This window comes from Cetorhinus maximus, chromosome 15, assembly GCF_964194155.1.
Source record: "Cetorhinus maximus chromosome 15, sCetMax3.hap1.1, whole genome shotgun sequence".
NCBI lineage: Eukaryota > Metazoa > Chordata > Chondrichthyes > Lamniformes > Cetorhinidae > Cetorhinus > Cetorhinus maximus.
In genome coordinates, this window is record NC_135893.1 from 69,608,714 (window position 1) to 69,632,222 (window position 23,509).

Genomic DNA, 23,509 nt, shown 5'->3' on the forward strand with positions numbered 1-23,509 from the left:
ATGCCTGTTGTTGCTCCTGGCATGCCCTCCTGCACTCTTCATTGAACCAGGGTTGATGCCCCGGCTTGATGGTAATGGTAAGAGTGGGGGATATGTTGGACCATGAAGTTACAGATGTGGTTGTATACAATTCTACTGCTGCTGATAGCCCACAATGCCTTATGTATGCCCAATTTTGAGTTGCTATATCTGTTCAAAATCTATCTCCTTTAGCATAGTGGTAGTGCCACACAACACGTTGGAGGGTATCCCCAATGTGAAGACAGGACTTCGTCTCCACAAAGACTCCTACCAATATTGTCATGGACAGATGCATCTGCCTGGTAGATTGGTGAGGGTGAGGTCAAGTAGGTTTTTCCCCTCTTGTTGGTTCCCTCACCACCTGCTGCTGACAGAGTTTAACATCTGTATCCTTTGGGACTCGGCCAGCTTGGTCTGTAGTGGTGCTACCGAGCCACTCTAGGAGATGGACATTGAAGTCCCCCACCCAGAGTACATTCTGTGCCTTAGCCACTCTCAGTGCTTCCTCCAAGTGGTATTCAACATGGAAGAGCACTGATTCATCAGCTGAGGGGAGTATTAAGTGGTAACCAGCAGGAGAATTCCTTGCCTATGTTTGACCTGATGCTACGAGGTATAAGATAAGTTAAACTTCATGCTATAATTGGGATACAACATCTGCTCAGAATAACTTTGTTTACAGTTTTGCAGATAATGTATAAAATACATATGTTTAATTATTAATTTACTCAGCTCTAATCAACTCTGCCAAAGTGAGTGTTGTTATTTCTCTTAGCAGTCAGCTTAATAAGTACCAGAAATGTGACCACTCTACAAACACTTCCCATTATTCTGCATTGGCACCAGGGATCCTAGGGCACAACTTCACATTAAAGAATCTTACCGTGCAAATCTTGTTCTTCCTTGTAATAAGATTAATTGGGATACCACACAGAAACCATAGAATATTTTGCCTAGCAGAAATTATTGAGACCAAACTGCTTGCCCCAAATAGTCAAATGAAGCAGGAGTAAAGGAGGAGGAGGAGAGAAAAAACAGGGAAAAGAGGAGAGCTAATGCAATAATGAGGAGGAGGCAGTTGTCCAACACACATAGCTATTCAACTGTTGCCAGGACTTGTTCATTGGGTTACCTTTGCTGGCAAAGCGTGGATGCAATGTGATATATTCACAAACAAAACTATTCCATTTCAATAGCTTGTCATTATAATACATTATGCAGGGTATGAATATAAATTATGCACTGAGTTGCACACATCCCCCTAATCTCCACAATAAAAGTAAATCATCGACGGTGTTCCTATAGGCATCAACTTGTTTCACATCAGAGAATTTCTCATTTGATATTTTTTCTCAGGTGATATTTTTTCATTACTGTTAATGAAATTAGACATTTCAAACCCAGACATGCCCACAACTTCCAGTGGGTTGAAAATAATAAACGGATATTTCACTCTGTTTCCCCTCTTGAAAAAGGAACTGTCTAGCCCAGAACTCCATAAAAATATCAGGGATCAGAGTTCTTTGCAGATCATAAAGGATATTGTACCTTTTTTGTTTACTGCTGATAAATCCCTCTCCTGTGCATCACAAATTAGGATGTGGAAATCCTGTCAGAATTCAAGACAATTACACATTTCACTCTCCAAGGTGAGGGGTGCAAATTCCAGGCAACAAGCCAGATAGAGCTTGGGTGAGATACACCTTCTATTCTACCTCAACAACATGGCTCAGTCCAAATCTCCAAAGATCAAAATGGGAGAGGTAACCAATGAAGAATTTAGTTGAACCCAGTGAGATAGAGCTAGAGATAGGAGACTAACTAGAGTGTCTGTCCATTCGATCTCCCCTATCAAACAAACATACTCTTCTCCCTCAACACCATGGTAAGCCTGACGATAAAAACAAAAAACTGCGGATGCTGGAAATCCAAAACAAAAACAGAATTACCTGGAAAAACTCAGCAGGTCTGGCAGCATAGGCGGAGAAGAAAAAAGTTGACGTTTCGAGTCCTCATGACCCTTCAACAGAACTGAGTAATATTAGGAGAGGGGTGAAATGTAAGCTGGTTTAAGGTGGGGGGTGGGGGAGAAGTGGGGGGGGGGTGGTTGTAGGGACAAGCAAGCAGTGACAGGAGCAGATAATCAAAAGATCAAAAGATGTCACAGACAAAAGAACAAACAGGTGTTGAAGGTGGTGATATTATCTAAACGAATGTGCTAATTAAGAATGGATGGCAGGACACACAAGGTACAGCTCTAGTGGGGGTGGGGTGGAAAGACTAACAGGGCATAAAAGGTATAGATTTAAAAATATTGGAAATAGGTGGGAAAAGAAAGATCTATATAAATTATTGGAAAAAACAAAAGGAAGGGGGAAGAAATGGAAAGGGGGTGGGGATGGAGGAGGGAGTTCAAGATCTAAAGTTGTTGAATTCAATATTCAGTCCGGAAGGCTGTAAAGTGCCTAGTCGGAAGATGAGGTGCTGTTCCTCCAGTTTGCGTTGGGCTTCACTGGAACAATGCAGCAAGCCAAGGACAGACATATGGGCATGAGAGCAGGGTGGAGTGTTAAAATGGCAAGCGACAGGGAGGTTTGGGTCTTTCTTGCGGACAGACCACAGGCGGCCCCCTCCCACAACTCTTTCTCCGGTACATCGATGATTACTTCGGTGCTGCTTCATGCTCTCGTTGGGACCTGGAAAAAGTTATTGATTTTGCTTCCAATCTCCACCCCGCCATCATTTTCACATGGTCCATCTCTGACACTTCCCTTCCCTTCCTTGACCTCTCTGTCTCAATTTCTGGTGATAGACTGTCCACCAATATCCATTACAAGCCTACCGACTCCCACAGCTACCTCGACTACAGCTCCTCACACCCCGCTTCCTGTAAGGACTCCATCCCATTCTCTCAGTTCCTTCTTCTCCATCGCATCTGTTCTGATGATGCCACTTTCAAAAACAGTTCCTCTGACATGTCCTCCTTCTTCCTTAACCAAAGTTTTCCACCCATGGTGCTTGACAGGGCCCTCAACCGTGTCCGGCCCATCTCCCACGCATCCGCCCTCATGCCTTCTCCTCCCTCCCAGAAACATGATAGGGTCCCCCTTGTCCTCACTTATCACCTCACCAGCCTCCGCATTCAAAGGATCATCCTCCGCCATTTCCGCCAACTCCAGCATGATGCCACCACCAAACACACCTTCCCTTCACCCCCCCTGGCCGCATTCCGTAGGGATCGTTCCTCCGGGACACCCTGGTCTACTCCTCCATCATCCCCTACTCCTCAACCCCCACCTATGGCACCTCCCCATGCAAACGCAAAAGATGCAACACCTGCCCCTTCACTTCCTCTCTCCTCACCGTCCAAGGGCCCAAACACTCCTTTCAAGTGAAGCAGCCTTTCACTTGCATTTCCCCCAACTTAGTCTACTGCATTGGTTGCTCCCAATGCGGTCTCCTCTACATTGGAGAGACCAAACGCAAACTGGGCGACCGCTTTGCAGAACACCTGCGGTCTGTCCGCAAGAAAGACCTAAACCTCCCTGTCGCTTGCCATTTTAACACTCCACCCTGCTCTCTTGCCCACATGTCTGTCCTTGGCTTGCTGCATTGTTCCAGTGAAGCCCAACGCAAACTGGAGGAACAGCACCTCATCTTCCGACTAGGCACTTTACAGCCTTCCGGGCTGAATATTGAATTCAACAACTTTAGATCTTGAACTCCCTCCTCCATCCCCACCCCCTTTCCGTTTCTTCCCCCTTCCTTTTGTTTTTTCCAATAATTTATATAGATAATATCACCACCTTCAACACCTCTTTGTTCTTTTGTCTGTGACACCTGCTGATTATCTGCTCCTATCACTGTTTGCTTGTCCCTACAACCACCCCCCCCCCTCACTTCTCTCCCCCCACCCCCCCAAACCTTAACCCAACTTATATTTCACCCCTCTCCTAATATTACTCAGTTCTGTTGAAGGGGCATGAGGACTCAAAACGTCAACTTTTTTCTCCTTCGCCAATGCTGCCAGACCTGCTGAGTTTTTCCAGGTAATTCTGTATTTGTTATGGTAAGCCTGACCTTTGCCCTGCATATTATGAGATAAGAACATCAGGTGGAGAAAACACAGAAATCAAATTACATTCCAGCTGAACCACCAAAGCAAGTTTAAACAAACATTCAGATAAAGAAAACAAGGGCTTATTGCAGTAGCAAGAAGAACTAATAAAAAGCAAATAACCCTCAGTGTAGGTCAATGCTCACCCGCCTATTGGTGAACAAAGTGTAAAACTCTTTTATGAAGATGACTTTAATCAGTTCAGGGTCCATGATGGAGAGAATGGGCAGATGCCCATCATAAATCCTAAAGGAAAAGACAGAAGTGTTAGAAAGTGAATCTGGGTCATAGATAAAGTATGAAATCTGACTGCTGTAAGAGAGTGACTTATTGCCACAACTTTGGGTGCTCTGGATAGCCAGGTCTCCATCATTATAATGATCTCACCGACACGTAGACATTTCCCTTCTACATGTAATGGCCAATCTCTAAATTGCAGTATATAATCCAAGCTGCAGTTACACTACAACTACATCAATGGTAAATAGTTATGCCTCACAATGGCATTTTAGCTGCAGCACTAGTGCAGCCCTAATCAGGAGTGTGAGTCCAACTGACAGCAGAATGAAGATGAATGAGTTCACTCTGCTCTAACTCAGATTCTCACAATAAATTCACAATCCACAAGTTTTGTGTATGTGCAAAGCCAAAATTTCTCTGGTTTAATTTCGAGTGGAGAAAATTCAATTTTTGCTCTGTTCTGCTGGTTTGATGGGCCAGATTGCAAGAGATCTGATTGCCAGATCGCCAGAGCCAAGGTTCCCCCTCTGAATTTGCAATGTTATAGTCAGGTGAGGAGGGGGTCGAATGGCTTCACTCTTTCCTCTTTTCTTATTTAACCACAACAGGTTGTTTTGTTTGAAGAAGACATGCTTACCAATTCAGTGGGTGCTTAGTTGTTTACGTCCTGTGATCGTAAAAGAACCAATAAGGCACGTTTTAAGTTTAACAAAGAAAGAGGTTTGCTTTATTATACTTAAACCGATCTAAGTAAAACAATAAAATATGCACTGAATTTTGCATACACACACACGAAGTTCACGAACACACAAATAAAGATTACAGAGTGGGGAAGGATATTTTGGCTAAATTAGAGTCCAGAAAAAAAGTGAAACAGCATACAATCTATCATTTGGTGACTCAGCTGGCTTCAGGCTCAATTTAAAATAGTCTTTATGCTTCTGATTTAAGATATAGGTGACTCAGTTGGTTGTTCTTTGGGAGACTATAGTGCTGACCTTCCTTCTCCAACCGCAATGGTCTCATTGTCCAAACAATTAGTCTCAAATCATCCATCCCCAACAGTTGAATACCACAGGTGATCACCATAGATGTTTTGCTAATGAGACTGGAGATATGAGTCCTTCACACTCCCCTGAAGTCATTATCTTTGATGGGTTTTGCACACAAGCTGACCCCATTCCACTGAAATGGAATGTGGAACATATAATGCAACAAAAAAAATGCTGGAAAAACTCAGCATCCGTGGAGAGAAAGACAGAGTTGACGTTTCAAGTCAGTCTGACTCTTCTTCAGGGACTTAAAAGTTCTCAGCCTGACAGAAATCACCTCCAGATCAATTATCTTTGTGAAACTACTGGGACGTTTCCTGGGGCCTCCTCCAAACTCTTTCTTGTTTTCAATGGATGAAATTCCTGGGGTAGACCAGGAAGTTCTCCCAGACACATTCCCTCGGTCTAGGGAGCATGGACAGATGATTCAGCCAAACCTCCGAGCCACTGCAAGAATTCCTTGCAACAGTGAAAATGCATCGATTCCCAGAGGATTGAGGCTTCATCCCATTATTCCAGTTAATTGAATGGAGAAGCACTCCACCTGTGTCTAAGCCCAAACAGGGTGAATTTCAAGCTCAGTGTGATTGCACCATTGGAGACAATTTCTCAGTTTGAATGTCTGCAAAAGAATCAAATGTATTAAGGTTAAATACCCCTCACCGAAAACTGCAGAACTCAATAGAAATATGGCATCCTTTTGAGTGCAATGATAAAAAGTGAAGGTAATCAAGCCAACAGTGTTCCTCAATGTAAAGATAGCATCCTTAGAAATGTAATAATTGCATCAGTGTCAACACTGCTGGGAATGATCTGTGTCTTTAAACTATGTTTATCATCTGTACAGCACATCTTGAACCACAATTTAATTACAGGAATAAAATACATTTTTGAAGTGATTAAAAATGAACACCTTCATATCCATTCCTGGCTGATTAAATGCACTCACCCCCACATCTTTCCATACTTCTTGTAGCATTCTGCATCGAACCCAAACATACCCTGGCCAGGAAAAAAACATCATCAGCAAAAGCGTTCACATAATACAGAAAGGTAGAACAATAATTACTTTGTGTGTGTGGATACAAGGGGCTGAATTTTTAGGCCCCACTGGGAGTAACCATGGAGGCGGGCGGATGCAGAGTTTCATGACCTCTGGCCAGTGGACTGGTGATTCGCAGGCCATTTTGCAAAAATGTATGGTGTTAGGGGTGGGTTGGTGGCAGGTGTGGGGGGTTGGTGGGGGTTGGGCTGGCGGCAGGGGTAGGCGGTGGTGCAGTGGGTATTGTCACTGGACTAGTAATCCAGGGACCCAGGGTAATGCTCTGGGGACCTGGGTTTGAATCCCACCACGGCAGATGGTGGAATTTGAATTCAATAAAAATCTGGAATTAAAAGTCTAATGATGACCATGAAACCATTGTTGATTGTTGTAAAAGCCCATCTGGTTCACTGATGTCCCTGAGGGAAGGGAATCTTTCATCAGTACCTGGTCTGGCCTGCATGTGACTCCAGATCCACAGCAACGTGGGTGACTCTTAAATGCCCTCTGAAATCGCTTTCTCAAGGGCAATAGGGATGGGCAATAAATGCTGGCATATCCAGCGACACCCACATCCTGCAAATGAATAAAAAAAAGTGGAGGATCTAACTGCATGGAAGCAGCATGCAGCTAATTAAGCTTGTTTAAGGCCTGCTAAGGCCTATTGTCTGAGGCTGACTAGTGTTGTCAGGGAATACAGTGTATTTGCCCAGAGGCATTGTCCCAGCAGCACCCTGGGGACCAGTACTCTAGGCAGTCTTTGAGGCAAAAGCAAAAAACTGTGGATGCTGGAAATCCAAAACAAAAACACCTGGAAAAACTCAGCAGGTCTGGCAGCATCTGTGGAGAGGAGCACAGTTAACGTTTCCAGTCCGAATGACCCTTCAACAGAACTAAGTAAAAATAGAAGAGGTGAAATATAAGTTGGTTTAAGGGGGGAGGTGGGGGGGGACACAAGAGGAGCTGGATAAAGGGCCAGTGATAGGTGGAGATAACCAAAAGATGTCCCAGATAAAAGGACAAAGAGGTGTTGAAGGTGGTGATATTATCTAAAGGAATGTGCTAATTAAGGGTAGAAAGAAGAGGCCTTTGTTGACTGCCTGGCTTCAGCTACATCTACAGGCTGCCGCTTCAATAACTGTGGGCTGGCTGCTGATTCTATCTTTTAGTTTAAACTATAAAAAGTTGGAGAGAGGGCATCCTCTCTCTTCCTTACCTGAAAGGCAGCCTGCTGCATCTTTGATGCTGGAGAGTCTCCTATTGACCCTGAGCTTCCAGAACCAACCCCCTGCTCTCAATTGGCTGGTGAGTCCGCACTCTGGCCACTAATTGGCCAATTCCAAGGAAATCACTGCTGGGCGGCTGCTCCCCATACAGTGTGGGCTTCCTACCCTCATTTGACCCAGACTTCGCAGTCCAGAAACTCACAGGGAAAATCCTGCCCCAGGAGGGAAAATATATCAGCTTGTGTTGTTCTGAAGGCAAGGAACATAAACACTAATATAAAAGCAAAATAGTGTGGATGCTAGAAATCTGAAATAAAAACAAATTGCTGCTCACACTCAGCGGGTAAATCAGCATTTATGGCAAGATGAACAGAGTTACCGGGCATCATTTTATGCTTCCCCTTGTGCGGGTGGGCAGGCAGGTGGGGGCGTAAAATTGGTAGTAATGCCAGGGGGAACCCAACCTCCCCACCACCTTCCCGCCACCTGACCCCACCAAAATTTCACATATGGCAGGGAAGGTGTCAGGTGGCCCACCTGCCCTTTGGCCACTTCAGGGCCTCTTCCCATCCCACTGCAGTTTTTGTGCTGAGGGCAGAGGCTTGAGTTAAGTTTAAAGACCACTCGACCTCTCTTTGAGCAATTGGCAGGAAAGCGGGGTTCCTCCTTTCTGGCCCACTTGGGCCCATTGGGTTTCCCCATCTTGCCTGGTCTATGCACTCCAGCCCCCAGCCCCTTCACCCTCCTCAACATGTCTCCTAGCTTGGCCGCATTGAAAGCCCCCACCCAATCCGGCTCCATGGTTCCTCACCATTGGTGACTTTGTGCAGTCCCAGCAGTGGCCACCGCTCATGGTGGAGTTGTTGGGATCAAAGAGTTTCAGACCATTTGATTAGCCGGCCGCTCTTGGAAGCAGGGGTTCCTCCTCCCAATCAGGGTGGAAGTCTCACCCTGAGTTATTAGTGCCCCTCCAAGTGTTAAATGGCTGCGGGGTAACTTGCCAGAACCCACAACCAACATTGTCGTCAATGAATGTGGAAACCTTGGGGAAATGTAAAATTCTGTCCAACGTTTCTGGTCAATGACCCATGTCGGAGTTCTTACATATGTTCTAATCACAAGAAACATCTGGAACCACCGATGCATCTTTTTAACTCCATTCTACTTTGACGTTTTGACAGCGGACCTGTCCCATTGACTGTTTCAGGTGATTGGATGGAGGTGACACCTGACTGAATAAATAGTATCTTTCAGATGAAAGATTAACCCGGGGCCATGTCTGCTCTATCAGGCAGGTGTAAAGGATCCCACGACACTATTTCAAAGAGGAGCAGGGGAGCTCTCTGCTGTTCTGGCCAATATTTACCTCTCAACCAACATCACCAAATTAGATTATCTGGTCGTTATCACATTGCTGTTTGCTATGTTGCTCTTCCTATATATTACAACAGTGATTCCACTTTAGAAATACTTCTTTTCAAAATGTTTCACGTCCAATGTGCCGAGGTTGGGAAAGGCACAATATAAATGCAAGACATTTCTTTAGGATCTCTCCATTATTATTGTTCATCATCACCATAAATCAGACAGAAAAATGGACGCAGACAAAGATGAGCACATTAGGATGAAAGGCTTGGTTCAGAAGTAGGTAGTAAGGAGGATCTTAAAGTTAGAGAGACAGAGGCCCAGATCTTCCGGTCTCTGAATCGAAGGAGACCACATATATGACCCAAGATGCATGTCAAAGCCTCACGCAAGTCCTCACTCCAAGGGAATTTCTCAGGAAGTTCCAACTTCCCCCGCTCCCTGGGGCAAGTTAGAGTCGGAGACTTTGAACAGTTCCCTGTACTTAGGGTATGTTAGACAGATTAAAACTTGATCTAACTCCTGGACAACTCCAGATCAGAACCACCTGCTCCTCCACCTCCCCGACCACCCGACTATCCCCCCTGACTACCCGACTTTCCCCATAGACCACCCGACTATCCCCCAGACTCCTCGACTACTCCCCCCGACATGAACCAACCTGACTAGCCTGCACAACCGCCCCCGACTTCACCCATCTATCCCTCCAGACCACACTATGTTCCCGACCACCCTACTAGTCCCCTGACCAGGCCTGACTACCCCTGCACCACCTGACCTGGGGATTCCTCCCAACCAGACTAACCCAACTCAACCTATCGACCTGCCACCCAACTTGCACACCCCCCTCCGCTATCTGTTCACTCATTCACCAATTCACTAACATTCACATTGAATATTTAGGCTTATTGTATGACAATACTGTAAAAAAAAGAGGCATGTCCTGTCTTCCCCCAACTCTATTGCAATCCGATGGAGTTCTCCAAGGGATGCTCCACTCTGAATTTCTAGTAAAGCCAGACTTGGAAGACCCGACAAGAAATGCGGAGAAGCGTCGAGGTGGGGCAAAGTTCAAGCAGAGTGGCAATCCAACGATGACTGCCGCTCCTCAGAAGATCTTGGCCAATGAGATTTAAGGAGTGAATTCCAGAGCTCAGGGCCATGACAGTTGTAGGCACTGCTGCCGGCAGTGGGGTGAAGTAAATGGGGAATAGACAAGAGGCCAAGGGTCAAGGAATGCAGAGCTCTGAGGTTTGTGAGAAGTTACAAAGATAGGAAAGAGTGAGGCCACAGCGGGATTTAAGCACAAGGATGTTAGTTTCAAAAAGCAAAGGATTTAAGGACTGGCAGCCACTGGAAGTTGAGGAGCACAGAGGGTGATGGAAATCACGGACTTGGCATGAATTGGGACACAAGTTTTGGACAAACCTCAATTTATGGACAGTGGAAAGTCAAGGCCGGCCAGGAGATCATTGGAATAGATGAGTCTGGAGGTGCCAAAGGCATGGAGGAATGTTTCAGCAACAGATGGGATGAAGCAGTGGCAGACACAAGCTAAACTTTCTATCCCGCCCGCTCACCCTGGTCTTATTGGATGATTAACCAAATGTGGCTAAAAAGGTACTGGGTGATTGGATCTCAGCTGTCTGCTAGAAGTACCGTAGAACCATTTCTCCCCCCACCCCGCCCCACGTTCCTTCCTGCACAGAAGCCATCTAGCCTGCAGGGTGGCTGAAATGGGGAACCCTCCCAAAATAACAAAAAAAAACCAAGTATGAAAGCCTTTCAATGCTCAATAACCGTAAAAGTTAAAATTAACTGAGATATCTGTCCAACTCCACCCCTTTTGTGATGCCACAAAAACCACACAATGACCACATATGCCTCTTTCTGAAGGTTTTAAACATCATACTTACCAAAGTGCTTACCAATATTTTGCTAATTTATCAGAATCATGGCAGGGGGAGGGTTAGGATAAAGCATGGGGACAAGGGGGAGTGGGGGTAGAAAGCAAGAGGTCCAAAGTCACACCATCAGCAGCTTTGACTGGCAGATAGCTGGATGAGGATGAGCTAGAAGTTAAGACAGAAACACAAGGTCATCCTCAAATACTGTCAGCCCACTGGATGCCACGGGCTCTGTTGTTCTCGGCCCCATGATGTGGACAATCAGAGATACAGGTGTCCTTGTCCCCCACAGGTTCTGCTCTGATTCCTACTATTGTGTGCTACCTGGTCCTGAAAGTAGAGAGGGCAGAATGTCAGTGATTGTGTTGCACTGTGTTTGGATAATGTTCTTGCCATAGCCGAATTGATGGAGGTGTATGAAGGCACCGAGAGGTGGGTGTGAGGCTGACAACACTGATAGGTGTGTGAAGGTGAGGTGGAGTATCTGGATTTTAGACATAATCCCAGAGTTCAAGAGAGTGCTGCTAAGTGAGTGATAGGGGGTGTGGTGCATTGAGCAGTGTGAGAGGCTGTTACGGTTATAGGAAATGTCATGTGATGGTGCACTCACTGGTATTGACCACCCCTGTGAGGCTATTAGGCTTTTTGTGGCACTGCTGCCAGGTTCTCGGGTCAAGACTTGAAGTAGACCTCCCTGCCCACCCCTTGCCATTCCATTCTGAGAGTGGCCCTTCAGGGCCTCCTGGCCCCCTGTGGAATCATGGTGCTGCTCCTTCCACACCCCCTCCACGTGTGCCACCCTGGAACCTGTGCTCTGCCCTGGCGTTCACTTTGGCAACATTTAAATTGCAGCAATATTCTTCAGTGAAACCTTCCTTTTACAGTGACAGTCTGCCTTTAAGAGTAGACTGACTACATCATGTTCTTTTTGAAAAACGGTGCTCGGACCCCTACTGAGCATAGAGGCTGCTGACAGCATTAAAAAAATCAGCAGCATGGGATCCACTCAGCCAGATGCTGCAATCAAACAGCTGAGAGGGGTACCATTAACTTGGGCACTACGCATCTCAACCTAAATGGGCACGAGCAGGTCATGATCAAAAAATGGAACACATGAATTCCTAGCCCTTTGTGCGTTCATTAGCCAAGCTGTTGAACTGATTCTTTTATATTACTAAGTCAATTCAGTGAAGCAATAGGACTGCCCATTACAGGGCTATGAGTTTAAACTAGACTCTACAACAGTCAGTGAGATTGTCCTTTGGGAGGGTTTCTCTGGCTTTTGGCTAATTAAAGCACTTGGAGTGTGAAGAGAGACAGTCAGTATCACCCCTGCTCTGCCCAGAGTCTCCCGTCACCCAAATATACACAGGAGCTTTGGAGACGTCACTCTCAGCTCTCGATTAAAGGGAGAAACAGGGCTGTAGCAGAACAATTTAATAACAGGCGATGTTCTAATTGGATTGATTGACATGGTCAAAAGAGGGAAAAAACAAACAAACCTTTCTGTAATGGTGTACTGTTCCAATGAATGGCAGTGGCCTTGGACCTGGAACTCCCATCTGTTTAAAAAACCCATATGGTAAAACACTGTACCTGCAAATGGAATTGAAGTGGTTACAATCTCATAAAGAACACAACAAAAAAATTGGTTAGTATGAACATAGTCAAATATACCTTCCCGTCTATAAATACATTAAAATATTCTCTTATTGAAACACCAATCCTGTGTCAAATAGATATTATCACTTAAAAGTGTAAACAATATTGAACACCTTCAAACAAGGTTCAGGTATCAGAGATTCGTGACAGGATTGTGGATTGTTTTAATCACTGTTTCAGTGGAAACCCAGCAACATTCACGACTAGAAGAGAATCATATAACAACCCATGGATATTATAAATTTGGTGGCAGCAGCTTTACAATAAACTCCAACCCCTTTGTGCAGTGGGACCATAGACAGTAAACATTACTAAAGCTGATGGTTCCTGGCCTTTTCAAGGGCAGCTTTAATTACAATGCAAGTTCAAAAGAATATATTGTGCTGGTCTGAAACCCAATCCAACTATGGGAAGTACATCCAGGTGCTGCCTTTCAGCTCTCCCCCTCCCAGCCAATACAAAATGGTGGCATCAGAGCTAGGCTATTAGTCGTCCATTCAGCTGATGAGAAGCTGGATTCTTTGGCACATGATGATACTAAGTTAGACAGCAGACTAATTAGGATCCATTTGTATAGTGTAGCTAATATCTTCAATGGATCTCGGAGGAGACGGTGGCATAGCAGTATTCCAGAGACCCAGGGTAATTCTTGGGGTCCTGGGTTCAAATCCCACCACAGCAGATGGTGAAATTTAAATCCAATAAAAATCTGGAATTAAAAGTCTGATGATAACTACGAAACCATTGCGGATTGTTGTAAAAACCCATCTGGTTCCTTCACCCTTTAGGGAAGGAAATCTGCTGTCCTTACCCGGTCTGACCTGCATATGACTTCAGACCCACAGCAATGTGGTTGACTCTTGAAATGCCCTCTGAACAAGAGCAATTAGGGATGGGAAATAAATGCTGGCTGAGCCAGCGACGCCCGTATCTCATAAAAAAATGAACTGCTAGAATTGTTGAAAAGAGGACAGGTGCTAGCCAGAGAGACAGATGCAGAGCCCTCTCCACATTAAAAAGATCAACAAGTTGCAGATCCACATGGATATTCCCGCATTGTTCACAAGACCAAGTGCCTGGATGTATCGTCTCCTCTATCCTGTCACTGACTCACTGAGCTACTCAATTCTCCAAAGAGTGAGTGTTTTCTTTCACTTCCTCTTCTCTTCACCGACTACTTGGTGAGATGGAGCTCCATGAATATCACTCAGTGACCAGTATTCATTTGTGGACTTGGATGTTGAGCATTGGCGGTTTACTCCATGTGGACAGCACCCCTCACCATCATGACAGAGTCTGATCTTGTCCATAGCAAAAGCAGCCAGAGAGCGATTAGGAGCAGGAACCCTGTCTGGTCTCCTCACAGGTGTTAGGTTCAATTGTGGCATTTTCAATCGAAGCTTCAGCTCAGCAATGACCAAGATCTGGGTGGCTCAGCAACTCTGACATGCTCAGTGAATTCACTCAAACACTCAACTGCACTTGATATGAGGCCTGAAGGTGATGAAAGCTTTTGCCTCAGAGGCTCTTTACTCCTAAAGTAAATCACCCTCAAAAAGCTGTTATAGATTTTCTATATCAGGTTACTATTATAGAGTTGATCTTCAGACAGCTTTTCTTAGTGAAAACATTGAACTTTAGTTACAAAACAGCAGCAGTAACTAAACGTGTGCATCAAACTCCAGAACTGAAAAAGAACTCTCCTCTGTAAAGGCTCCCCATGCTGCTAATGCATTCGTTTATACAGATCATGTGATCTTACAACACAGGATTATTCATAAAGCTACAGACCTACATTTCCCAAAACTATAATTACTACATTCTTCCCCCTTTAACCTTTCTGTACATTTTGTATTTACAAGAACATTTATCTCATGACATTACAATATTTACACAGGTCATGAAATTACAAAATAAAAACAGAATTACCTGGAAAAGCTCAGCAGGTCTGGCAGCGTCGGTGGAGAAGAAAAGAGTCGACGTTTCGAGTCCACATGACCCTTCAACAGTTTGTTTTTATCTCTGCTTTTTTTGTTTTTATCATGAAATTACAAGTTCAGTCTTTCAGGTGGTTTCCTGATCTGTAGGAAACGCCGCAGCTCCACGACTTCAGGTTATTTTGTAGGAACCACATTAACATCAGGTACCTCATTAGGCACAGGCAGTTCAGTGTCTTCTACTCTGACAGAGACAATCGGGCATGTCTGTCCTTGGTTTAGCAACTTCAACAGGAACCACTGGTTCAGTAATGGTTTTAGGTGGGACATCATTTTGTTGGGGTATCTCTCTTTTTCTTAAATGATCCACATGTTTACAGCCGTCCGCTTCCATGTGGTACAAAAACGGTCCAGGTCACTGAACTTACTTTTACCAGGTAACCACTTCAGTCCTCCACCAAAACTCTTTATATATTCTGCTTCTCCAACAGTAAATTGTCGCTCACAACTGTGCAAATTATGACTGGTTTTTTTGGCTCCCTTGACTTTTCTCCACCTTCCCTTCCAAATTAGGCTTAGCCCTGTACAAATATGCACCTCAGTGATTCTGCATCCTCTTTCTACTTCTTTTTAACCACAGATTTTAGTCTCGGCCTTCTTTTTAACTTCACTGTCAGCTAGACTTCTCTCAGATGCAATCTCAACTTGTCTTAGTTCAGTAGTTGAGCTACCCATGATTTCATTATCTACTCGCATCTTGGAAAGTTCTACGACTTTTGGGCCAGGATTTCCCGGTCAGTGAGCGGGGGGCGGGGCCCACTCGCTGATGGATAAAATGACGCAGGATGACATCGGGCGGAACTCCCAACGTCACCCCACCTCATTTCAATTTTCAGGTCGGTGGAGGCTCAGCCGAATTAGCTGTGCGCCCGCCGCCCTATCAATGGCCAATTGAGGCCATTGACAAAGTAGTTAATGTAATTAATGGACCTGCCCGTCCAACCTTAAGGATGGCGGGCAGGCCGGGAGCCCTGGTGGGCTTAAGAAAAAGCATGAAACCTCTTCCACAGGTGGGATGAGGTTTCATGTAGGTTTTTAAATTTTTTTAATAAAAGTGTAACTAAAAGTGATTGATATGTCCCAACTCATGTGATAGTGTCACATGAAGGGACATGTCAGGAAAATTTTATTTTTCTATTTTTAACATTTTTTTAATGTGTTGCTGATCTCCCTTAGGCAAAACCTAGCCTCAGGGAGATGAATCACACAGTGCAGAAGAGGCCCTTCGACCCAGCGAGATGGCACCGACATGTGAGAAACACCTGACCTACCTACCTACCTAACCCCATTTACCAGCACTTGGCCCATAGCCTTGAATGTTATGACATGCCAAGTGCTCATCCAGGTACTTTTTAAAGGATGTGAGGCAACCCGCCTCCACCACCCTCCCAGGCAGTGCATTCCAGACCGTCACCACTCTCTGGGTAAAAAAGTTTCTTCTCGCATCCCCCCTAAACCTCCTGCCCCTCACCTTGAACTTATGCCCCCTTGTGACTGACCCTTCAATTAAGGGGAACAGCTGCTCCCTATCCACCCTGTCCATGCCCCTCATAATCTTGTACACCTCGATCAGGTCGCCCCTCAGTCTTCTCTGCTCCAACGAAAACACATGCGCGAAAGAGCGCATTCAGCTCAGGGAATCCCCCACCCCGCACAGGGAGTGCATAGCGCTTCCTGGCGGATGTCACGTTGGGTGGGCCTTAATTGGCCCGCCCATGTAAAATAGCGGCTCACCCCCAATCGGGGGCACCGATTGGAGGCTTGCCTTCACGCGCCCGCTCCTGAACCTCCCCCCCAAGGGGGGGGAAAATTTTGCCCTTGCTTTCGAAGCCTCTTTAGCTGAAGAATCAGCTAAATGAAGCTCTCTGTCTCCTCCTTGTATCTGATGGATTCCTCCTGGAACCTTGAACATTGCTGCATCTTCTCTGCCAACTGGTTCTTCATTAAATTCTTCCTGTTTCTCTTCGTAATTTTCCAGAGGCACAAACTTTGAGCTGAGGGATCCTTGTAGTGCGTGAAGGTCTTTCAACAGGTTTTCCTTTGCTTTGCAAAGCTCACTCGCTTCATCTTGAATTCTGTAAGTCAGCAGAGTCTCCTTGAGTTTCTTCTGCTGTTCTTCCATGTCGCTGTTTAAGACAGTCTTCATTTCTTCAGGTTGCTGAATGGCTACACACTCCTTTTTCATCTTGTTGCTGACCTTGGACTCTCCAGGCTCTTTCTGAAGTACCTTGTCTTGTTCCTTTTTCAACTCAGGAATTCTTGCTGCTTCCTTTTGAAATCTCACTGGCAAATTAAGGTTAATTTCCCTCAGCCAATTTCAACCTGGAAGGTCCTCTACCTTCTAATACCATCACTGGTAGCTGTGCTGTTTGGTGTCTATCGTGAATAGTTACACTGGTGATACCGTTTACTTTACTTTCTTTGCTTGTGTACATTTTCAACTTGCCAGATGTTTGTTTCAAATTTAATTGTTGAGCACTTTTATTCAAATATCTGAAAGTGTTTCTTCTATTATGGTGGTAGAAGCACCTGTGTCGACTTCCATTTTTAATGGTTTACCATTCACTTGCAAAGTAACAAATATTGGCTCGGTCTTCCCAACTTTCATGTTAAATAATGAATAAACGTCAGAACTGGTTGTTTATGGCTCTTCTACACTATAGACTGCATTTGTTGTTTGGAGGCCTGTTGAAATCTCGCTTTGCACTGACTCATTATGTGTCCACTTCTGTGACAAAAATAACATTCTAATTTATTTAATTGCCAATCGCAAGTAGACTGATTATTTCCACGTTGATGAAAATTATTTTTTGATTTAGTTGCTAAACTGTTTCCTCTCATTTTTCTGTTAGCGGGGGCTGTTTCCTGCTTTGCAGTTGAGTCCCGGATTTTTGCGCCACTTTCGGCTGACTGTTCCCGCTCAACTCGGAGAACGGCATCTTGAATTGCTTGTGAATCCCTTCCAATACTTTCTATCGCCAGTGCTATTTCTAACGCTTTCTTAAAATCAAGATTCAATTCAGCCAGCAATCTTCGCTGAATAGTGTCTTCCTGCACAACACATACTAAACAATCTCTGAGCATGTCATTCAGGGTTTCACCGAAATCACAATATTCTGTTAGTTGTTTTAATTTCGCTATGTAGGTAGCAATTGTCTCCCCCAGGGCTCTATTCCGTGAATTGAACCTGAACCTCTGCATTGTGACTGTGGGCTTGGATTGAAAATATCCCTTAAGAAGGTCTACTTATTCACTGAAAGTCTTCGAATCTGGTGCACTGGGGGCCGTCGAGCTTCAAATTAAACTGTAGGTCTTGCTTCCACAAATACCCAGTAGAATCGCTCTCCTCTTTTCCTCCCCAGTGATTTTGTTTGCTTGAAAGAATGCAAGACGTTCTATATATTGAGACCAATCGTCTGTTGCTGCATTGATGTCAAGGGCAGTCACTCTCACCTCACTTCAGGAGTTCAGCTCTTTGGTCCATGTTTGAACCAAGGCTATAATGAGGTCAGGAGTTGGGTGGCCCTGGCAGAACCCAAACTGGGCATCAGTGAGCAGGTTATTGCTAAGCAAGTGCCGCTTGACAGCACTGTTGATGACCCCTTTCATTATTTTACTGAGGATCGAGAGTAGACTGATGGGGCGGTAATTGGCAGGGCTGGATTTGTCCCACTTTTTGGGAACAGGACATATCTGGGCAATTTTCCACATAGCCAGGTAGATGCCAGTGTTGTAGCTGTAATGAAACAGCGTGGCTAGGAGTACAGCAAGTTCTGGAGCATAAGTCTTCAGTACTATTGCTGGAATATTGTCAGGACCCTTTGCATTATCCAGTGCCTTTAACCAATTCTTGATATCACGTGGAGTGAATCGAATTGGTTGAAGACTGGCATCTGTGATGCTGGGGAACTCTGGAGGAGGCCGAGATGGATCATCCACTCGGTACTTCTGGCTGAAGGTTGTTGCGAATGCTTCAGCCTTGTCTTTTGCACTGATGTGCTGGGCTCCTCCATCATTGAGGATGGGGATATTTGTGGAGCCGCCTCCTGCAGTGATTTGTTTGATAGTCCACCACCATTCACGACTGGATGTGGCAAAACTGCAGAACTTAGACCTGATCTGTTGGTTGTGGGATCACTTAGCGCTGTCTATCACTTGCTGCTTATGCTGTTTGGCACACAAGTAGTCCTGTGTTACGGCTTCACCAGGTTGACACCTCATTTTTAGGTATGCCTGGTGCTGCTCCTGGCATGCCCACCTGCGTTCTTCATTGAAAAAGGATCAAAAATGGGATTAAAAGAGGGGTAAAAAGGGGATAAAAATGAATAAAAATAAAAATGAATAAAAATACAAGTAAATGGATTAAAAAAGATGAATTTTGAAAAAAGGGATAAAAAAAGTGAAGATAGAGGACAGAGTTCATGATCTGAAGTTGTTGAACTCAATGTTAAATCCGGAAGGCTGTAAAGTGCCTAATCTGAAGATGAGGTGCTGTTCCTCCAGTTTGCGTTGAGCTTCACTAGAACAATGCAGCAGGCCAAGGCCAAACATGTGAACATGAGAGCAAGATGGTGTGTGGAAACGGCAAGCGACAGGGAGGTCTGGGTCATGCTTGTGGACAGACCAGAGGTGTTCCACAAAGTGGTCACACAGTCTGCGTTTGGTTTCTCCAATGTAGAGGAGCCCACATCGGGAGTAGCAAATGCAGTAGTCCAAATTGAAGGAGGTGTAAGCGTAGTGCTGCTTCACCAGAAAGGAGTATTTGGGCCCTTAGACGGTGAGGAGGGAGGAGGTAAAGGGGCAAGTGTTGCACCTTCTGCGATTGCATGGGAAGGTGATGAGGATTTGGGGGTGATGGGGGAGTGGACCAAGGTGTCACAGAGGGAACAGTCCCTATGGAATTCTGATTGGGGGGGGATGAGGGGAAGATGTTTTTGGTGGTGGCATCATGCTGGAGTTGGCGGAAATGGCAGAGGATGATCCTTTGAATGCGGAGGCTGGTGGAGTGAAAAGTGAGGACAATGGGGACCCTATCATGGTTCTGAGAGGGAGAGGAAGGTGTGAGGGCAGAGGCGCGAAAGATGGGTCAGACATGGCTGAGAGCCCTGCCAACCACAGTGGGTGGGAACAAGCTCTCATGCCCACATGTCCGTCTTTGGCCTGCTGCAATGTTCCAGTGAAGCCCAACACAAACTGGAGGAACAGCACCTCATCCTCCGATTGGGCACTTTACAGCCTTCCCGAATGAACAACTTCAGGCCATCTTTATAAAAACAAAAAGCTAAAAGCTACTGCGGATGCTGGAAATCCAAAACAAAAACAGAATTACCTGGAAAAACTCAGCAGGTCTGGCAGCATCGGTGGAGAAGAAATCAGTTGACGTTTCGAGTCCTCACGACCCTTCTGCAGAACTGTCGAAGTTCAGTTCTGCCGAAGGGTCGTGAGGACTCGAAACGTCAACTGATTTCTTCTCCACCGATGCTGTCAGACCTGCTGAGTTTTTCCAGGTAATTCTGTTTTTGTTCAGGCCATCTTTCTCTATCTTCACCCATTTTTTCAGACTTCATCTTTATTTTTTATCTACTTATTTGTTATTCGTTTATCCCCCCCTTTTATCCCATTTTCAATCTTTTTTCCCCACCACCCCAACCCAAGGGCCATCTATTACTTGTTCATGTTGTTCTTTTCAGAGTGCTTATCCTTGTTCTGCTATTATCACATTCTGCTTTCTTATATTTGCCACTATCAGCACCTTTTTCAGCCCTTATCACTACCATTAACACTTTTGTCACTCTTTCCTTTGCCTCTACTTATCACTGACCTGCTTCACCAACCTTCAACAGTATAAATTTCACCACATTTCGGCTTGTTTATAGCTCTGAAGAAGGGTCATACAGTCTAGAAACGTCCACTGTTTCACCCCCCACAGATGTCTTCAGCTCTGTGTTTGTTTTCAGATTTTTATTGCACTTAAATTCCACCGTTTGTCGTGGTGGGATTCGAATCCCGGTCCCCAGACCATTACCCTGGGTCACTAGCCAGCGACAATACCCCTTAAAAACAAGCAGAAACTGGTGGCAAATGCTGTAAACTTTCCTCATCTAAACAGTGAGTCCAGTTCAACTTTGTGAGCATTTTCTCCCATTGTTAGAAGCAGGACACCGATAAAGAAATCAAATCAGATCCTTACCAACCCAGCAGGAGCAGGAAAGTGAGGAGGAGGATCCAGGTCTGGTCGGACAGGGCGCCCCGGATCACCCCCAGGCTCTCCGGGAAAAGGACAGCCATTCCCAGAGAAAGCAGGGATCGTCCACTGGGAACCTGACCTGGGAACTTGGGGTATTTATAGGGAGCGACAGTCGCAATAAGGCAAAGGCAAGAGGCGGGGTGTTTACTTCATTACATTAACCCATGAAAGGTAATGAGTGACGCCATCTGGGATTTGCTAACTGAGATGTTGAAACATTGAATGTGGACATGGTGTCTCTTTGAATCTAGGTGTTTGTACCCTGGTATCATCAAATTTAAAAAAGTTTCCTTTTTAGAAATACATAACTAATAGAAACCACATTGTTACTTAAAACAATTATGTTTCCTTTCTTTGGTCTGATGGGGGTGATCCTGGATCCTCCTCCTCACTTTCCTGCTCCTGCTGGGTTGGTAAGGATCTGATTTGATTTCTTTATCGGTGTCCTGCTTCTAACAATGGGAGAAAATGCTCACAAAGTTTAACTGAACTCACTGTTTAGATGAGGAAAGTTTACAGCATTTGCCACCAGTTTCTGTTTGTTTTTAAGTGTTGGGGCTCCTCAGTCTCGGTCCCCTGCAAATCCCACAGAGCGGAGCTGGGAGCTGAGCAGCGGACGGTGCTGGAGAATCGGTGCTGATTCCTGGCCATTTCCCTCTCCTCCTGCCGCCTGCCTGCGGCTCACAACACATCAGCCTTTTGGGGCCGGTTTCTCCCTCTTCATTTATTTTTTTGGATGGAAACTGATCCGAATGAGACATTATTTTGGGGGGGGGGGGGGGGGAGGAAAATATTGATGTTCATAGAATTTTAATCCTAGCAGGAATTGGAGGCTCTTAGATAAAAGCCAAATACAGCGGATGCTGGAAATCTGAAATGGGAACATGGCGAAGTTGTTGGAAAAACTCAGCAGGTCTGGCAGCGTCTGTGGAGAGAGAAAAACAGGATTCCCGTGGGGGGGGGGGGGGGGCGGGGCGTGTGGTGGGCGCGAACCCGATTGGCTGCGCACCGCCAATTAGGGCCCACCCAGCGTGACGGGAATCAGGAGGCGAATTATTCGGTGCAGAGCCCCCTGCCGCTGACCTGCTGCTATAGCCAGAGTATTGATGTGATTGGTCCAGTGAAGTTTCTGGTCCAGTGAAGTTTCTGGTCAATGGTGACCGACCAGAAACCCCCCCACCCACCCCCAACCCCAACCCCAGGAAGTTGACAGTGAGTGGATGCAGTGGAATGTCAAAGGGAGTTGGCACCCGGTGCGGAGGGGGGCCGGGAAGGAGGAGGACCTCCTCGTGAACCTGCTCCTGGGCCTGGCCAAGTTGGCCATTAACAGGTCCAGGCAGCGGGCGATCGAGGGGGTCGTCCCATCCAACTGTTTTCCCCTCTTCCGCTGCTACGTTTGCAGCCGGGTGTCCCTGGAGAGGGAGTACGTGGTGTCTGCCAGCACCGTTGAGGACTTCCATGCCCAGTGGGCACCGCGGGGTCTGGGGTGCTTTATCGACCCCCTTAATCACATTTTGATTTGATGTTTGTAAGTTTTCTTTAAACTTTGCCTTTGATTTTACAGCTAAACTAACTTAGGGGCTGTGTTTATTTTATCCCTCATTTTGTTAATTTATTTTATTAGGTTGGCTTTAAAAGAGCTCAAAGGGAGTTGGATAGATTCTCTTGATGATGTTCAGTACCTGAGAGTTGTGGTTTGAATGTTACTTACTGATTCATTAATTGCTACTTGTCAGCCCAAGCCTGAATGTTGTCCAGATCTTCCTGTATACAGTGAGTCAGAAGTAGAGCAGCCAAGGACTGGTTTATAAATCCAAAATTCTGTATATAAATGGAAATTTAGAGAAACTTTGATAAAATACCAGACGTAAGATTTGTTAGTAAAATTGATGTCCATGTGGTTAAAGGTGCAGTAGTTGCATGTATACAAAATTGTCTAAAGGACAGAAAGCAGAGAATAGTGTTGAACACTTCCATTTCAGGCAGGAGGGACAGTGATGTTTCTCCAATATCAATATGAGGCCCACTGCTCTTGCTATATTTACCTTATTCTAACATTCAGAATTAACATGAGATATTTGTGAAATAACAGAATAATTGTGGTGTGTTTGACCACACTGCAAAATGAATAGCAAATGGAACCATGATAGATCCCACAGATTTGTCTGAACCCCATCCAGACACCAGTGTCCACTGTGAGTTACACAACCTCATTAAAACTGTCTCCCTCATGAGGGATTTCCAGTCCTCGCTTTTGAAGATCTAGCCTCTGAAATCTCTCCAACAATGGCTCTGACCCAGACAGCCTCAGCAGCTGCTCACCTTCTGATGGTTTAATCTTTTCTTCTGATGGTTTAATCTTTATCCTGAGACTACGTTCGACTGGTCTCCCAAGGCGGCACTCCAGCACTGACTCAGGCACAACTCTAAATCTTTGCTGAGTAGAACACCACTGCTCCAAAGGAATACCTTTGCCTCTGTGGCTTGTAGCATGGGGTCGCCGACCTTCCGCTGCTTTATCAGCTCCCCAGGGCTTCTCCCGTGCTCTCACTACCTGGAGCCTGCCTTCAGCAGCACTTTGCTGCCTAGAGTCTCTTCCTTTGCTCCTCCACCAAGTGGTTCCCACTGGTGGT

The 23,509-nt window shown here is 45.5% G+C and overlaps 1 protein-coding gene across 2 annotated transcripts in view; it reads right to left on the minus strand.

Annotated features, from left to right (window-relative positions):
- LOC144690779 (cytochrome P450 3A30-like) overlaps positions 1–21,012 on the minus strand; it is a 57,112-nt gene extending 36,100 nt beyond the window's left edge. For both annotated transcript variants that reach the window (XM_078558593.1, XM_078558592.1), the window contains exons 1-4: positions 20,820–21,012; positions 12,473–12,566; positions 6,380–6,432; positions 4,285–4,384 (exon numbers count right to left, since the gene is read on the minus strand). In XM_078558593.1, the coding sequence (XP_078414719.1) occupies positions 4,285–4,384; positions 6,380–6,432; positions 12,473–12,566; positions 20,820–20,917 (345 nt within the window). In that variant the 5' untranslated portion in view covers positions 20,918–21,012. The remainder of the gene's footprint in view (positions 1–4,284; positions 4,385–6,379; positions 6,433–12,472; positions 12,567–20,819) is intronic.
- Between the last annotated feature and the right edge of the window lie 2,497 nt (positions 21,013–23,509).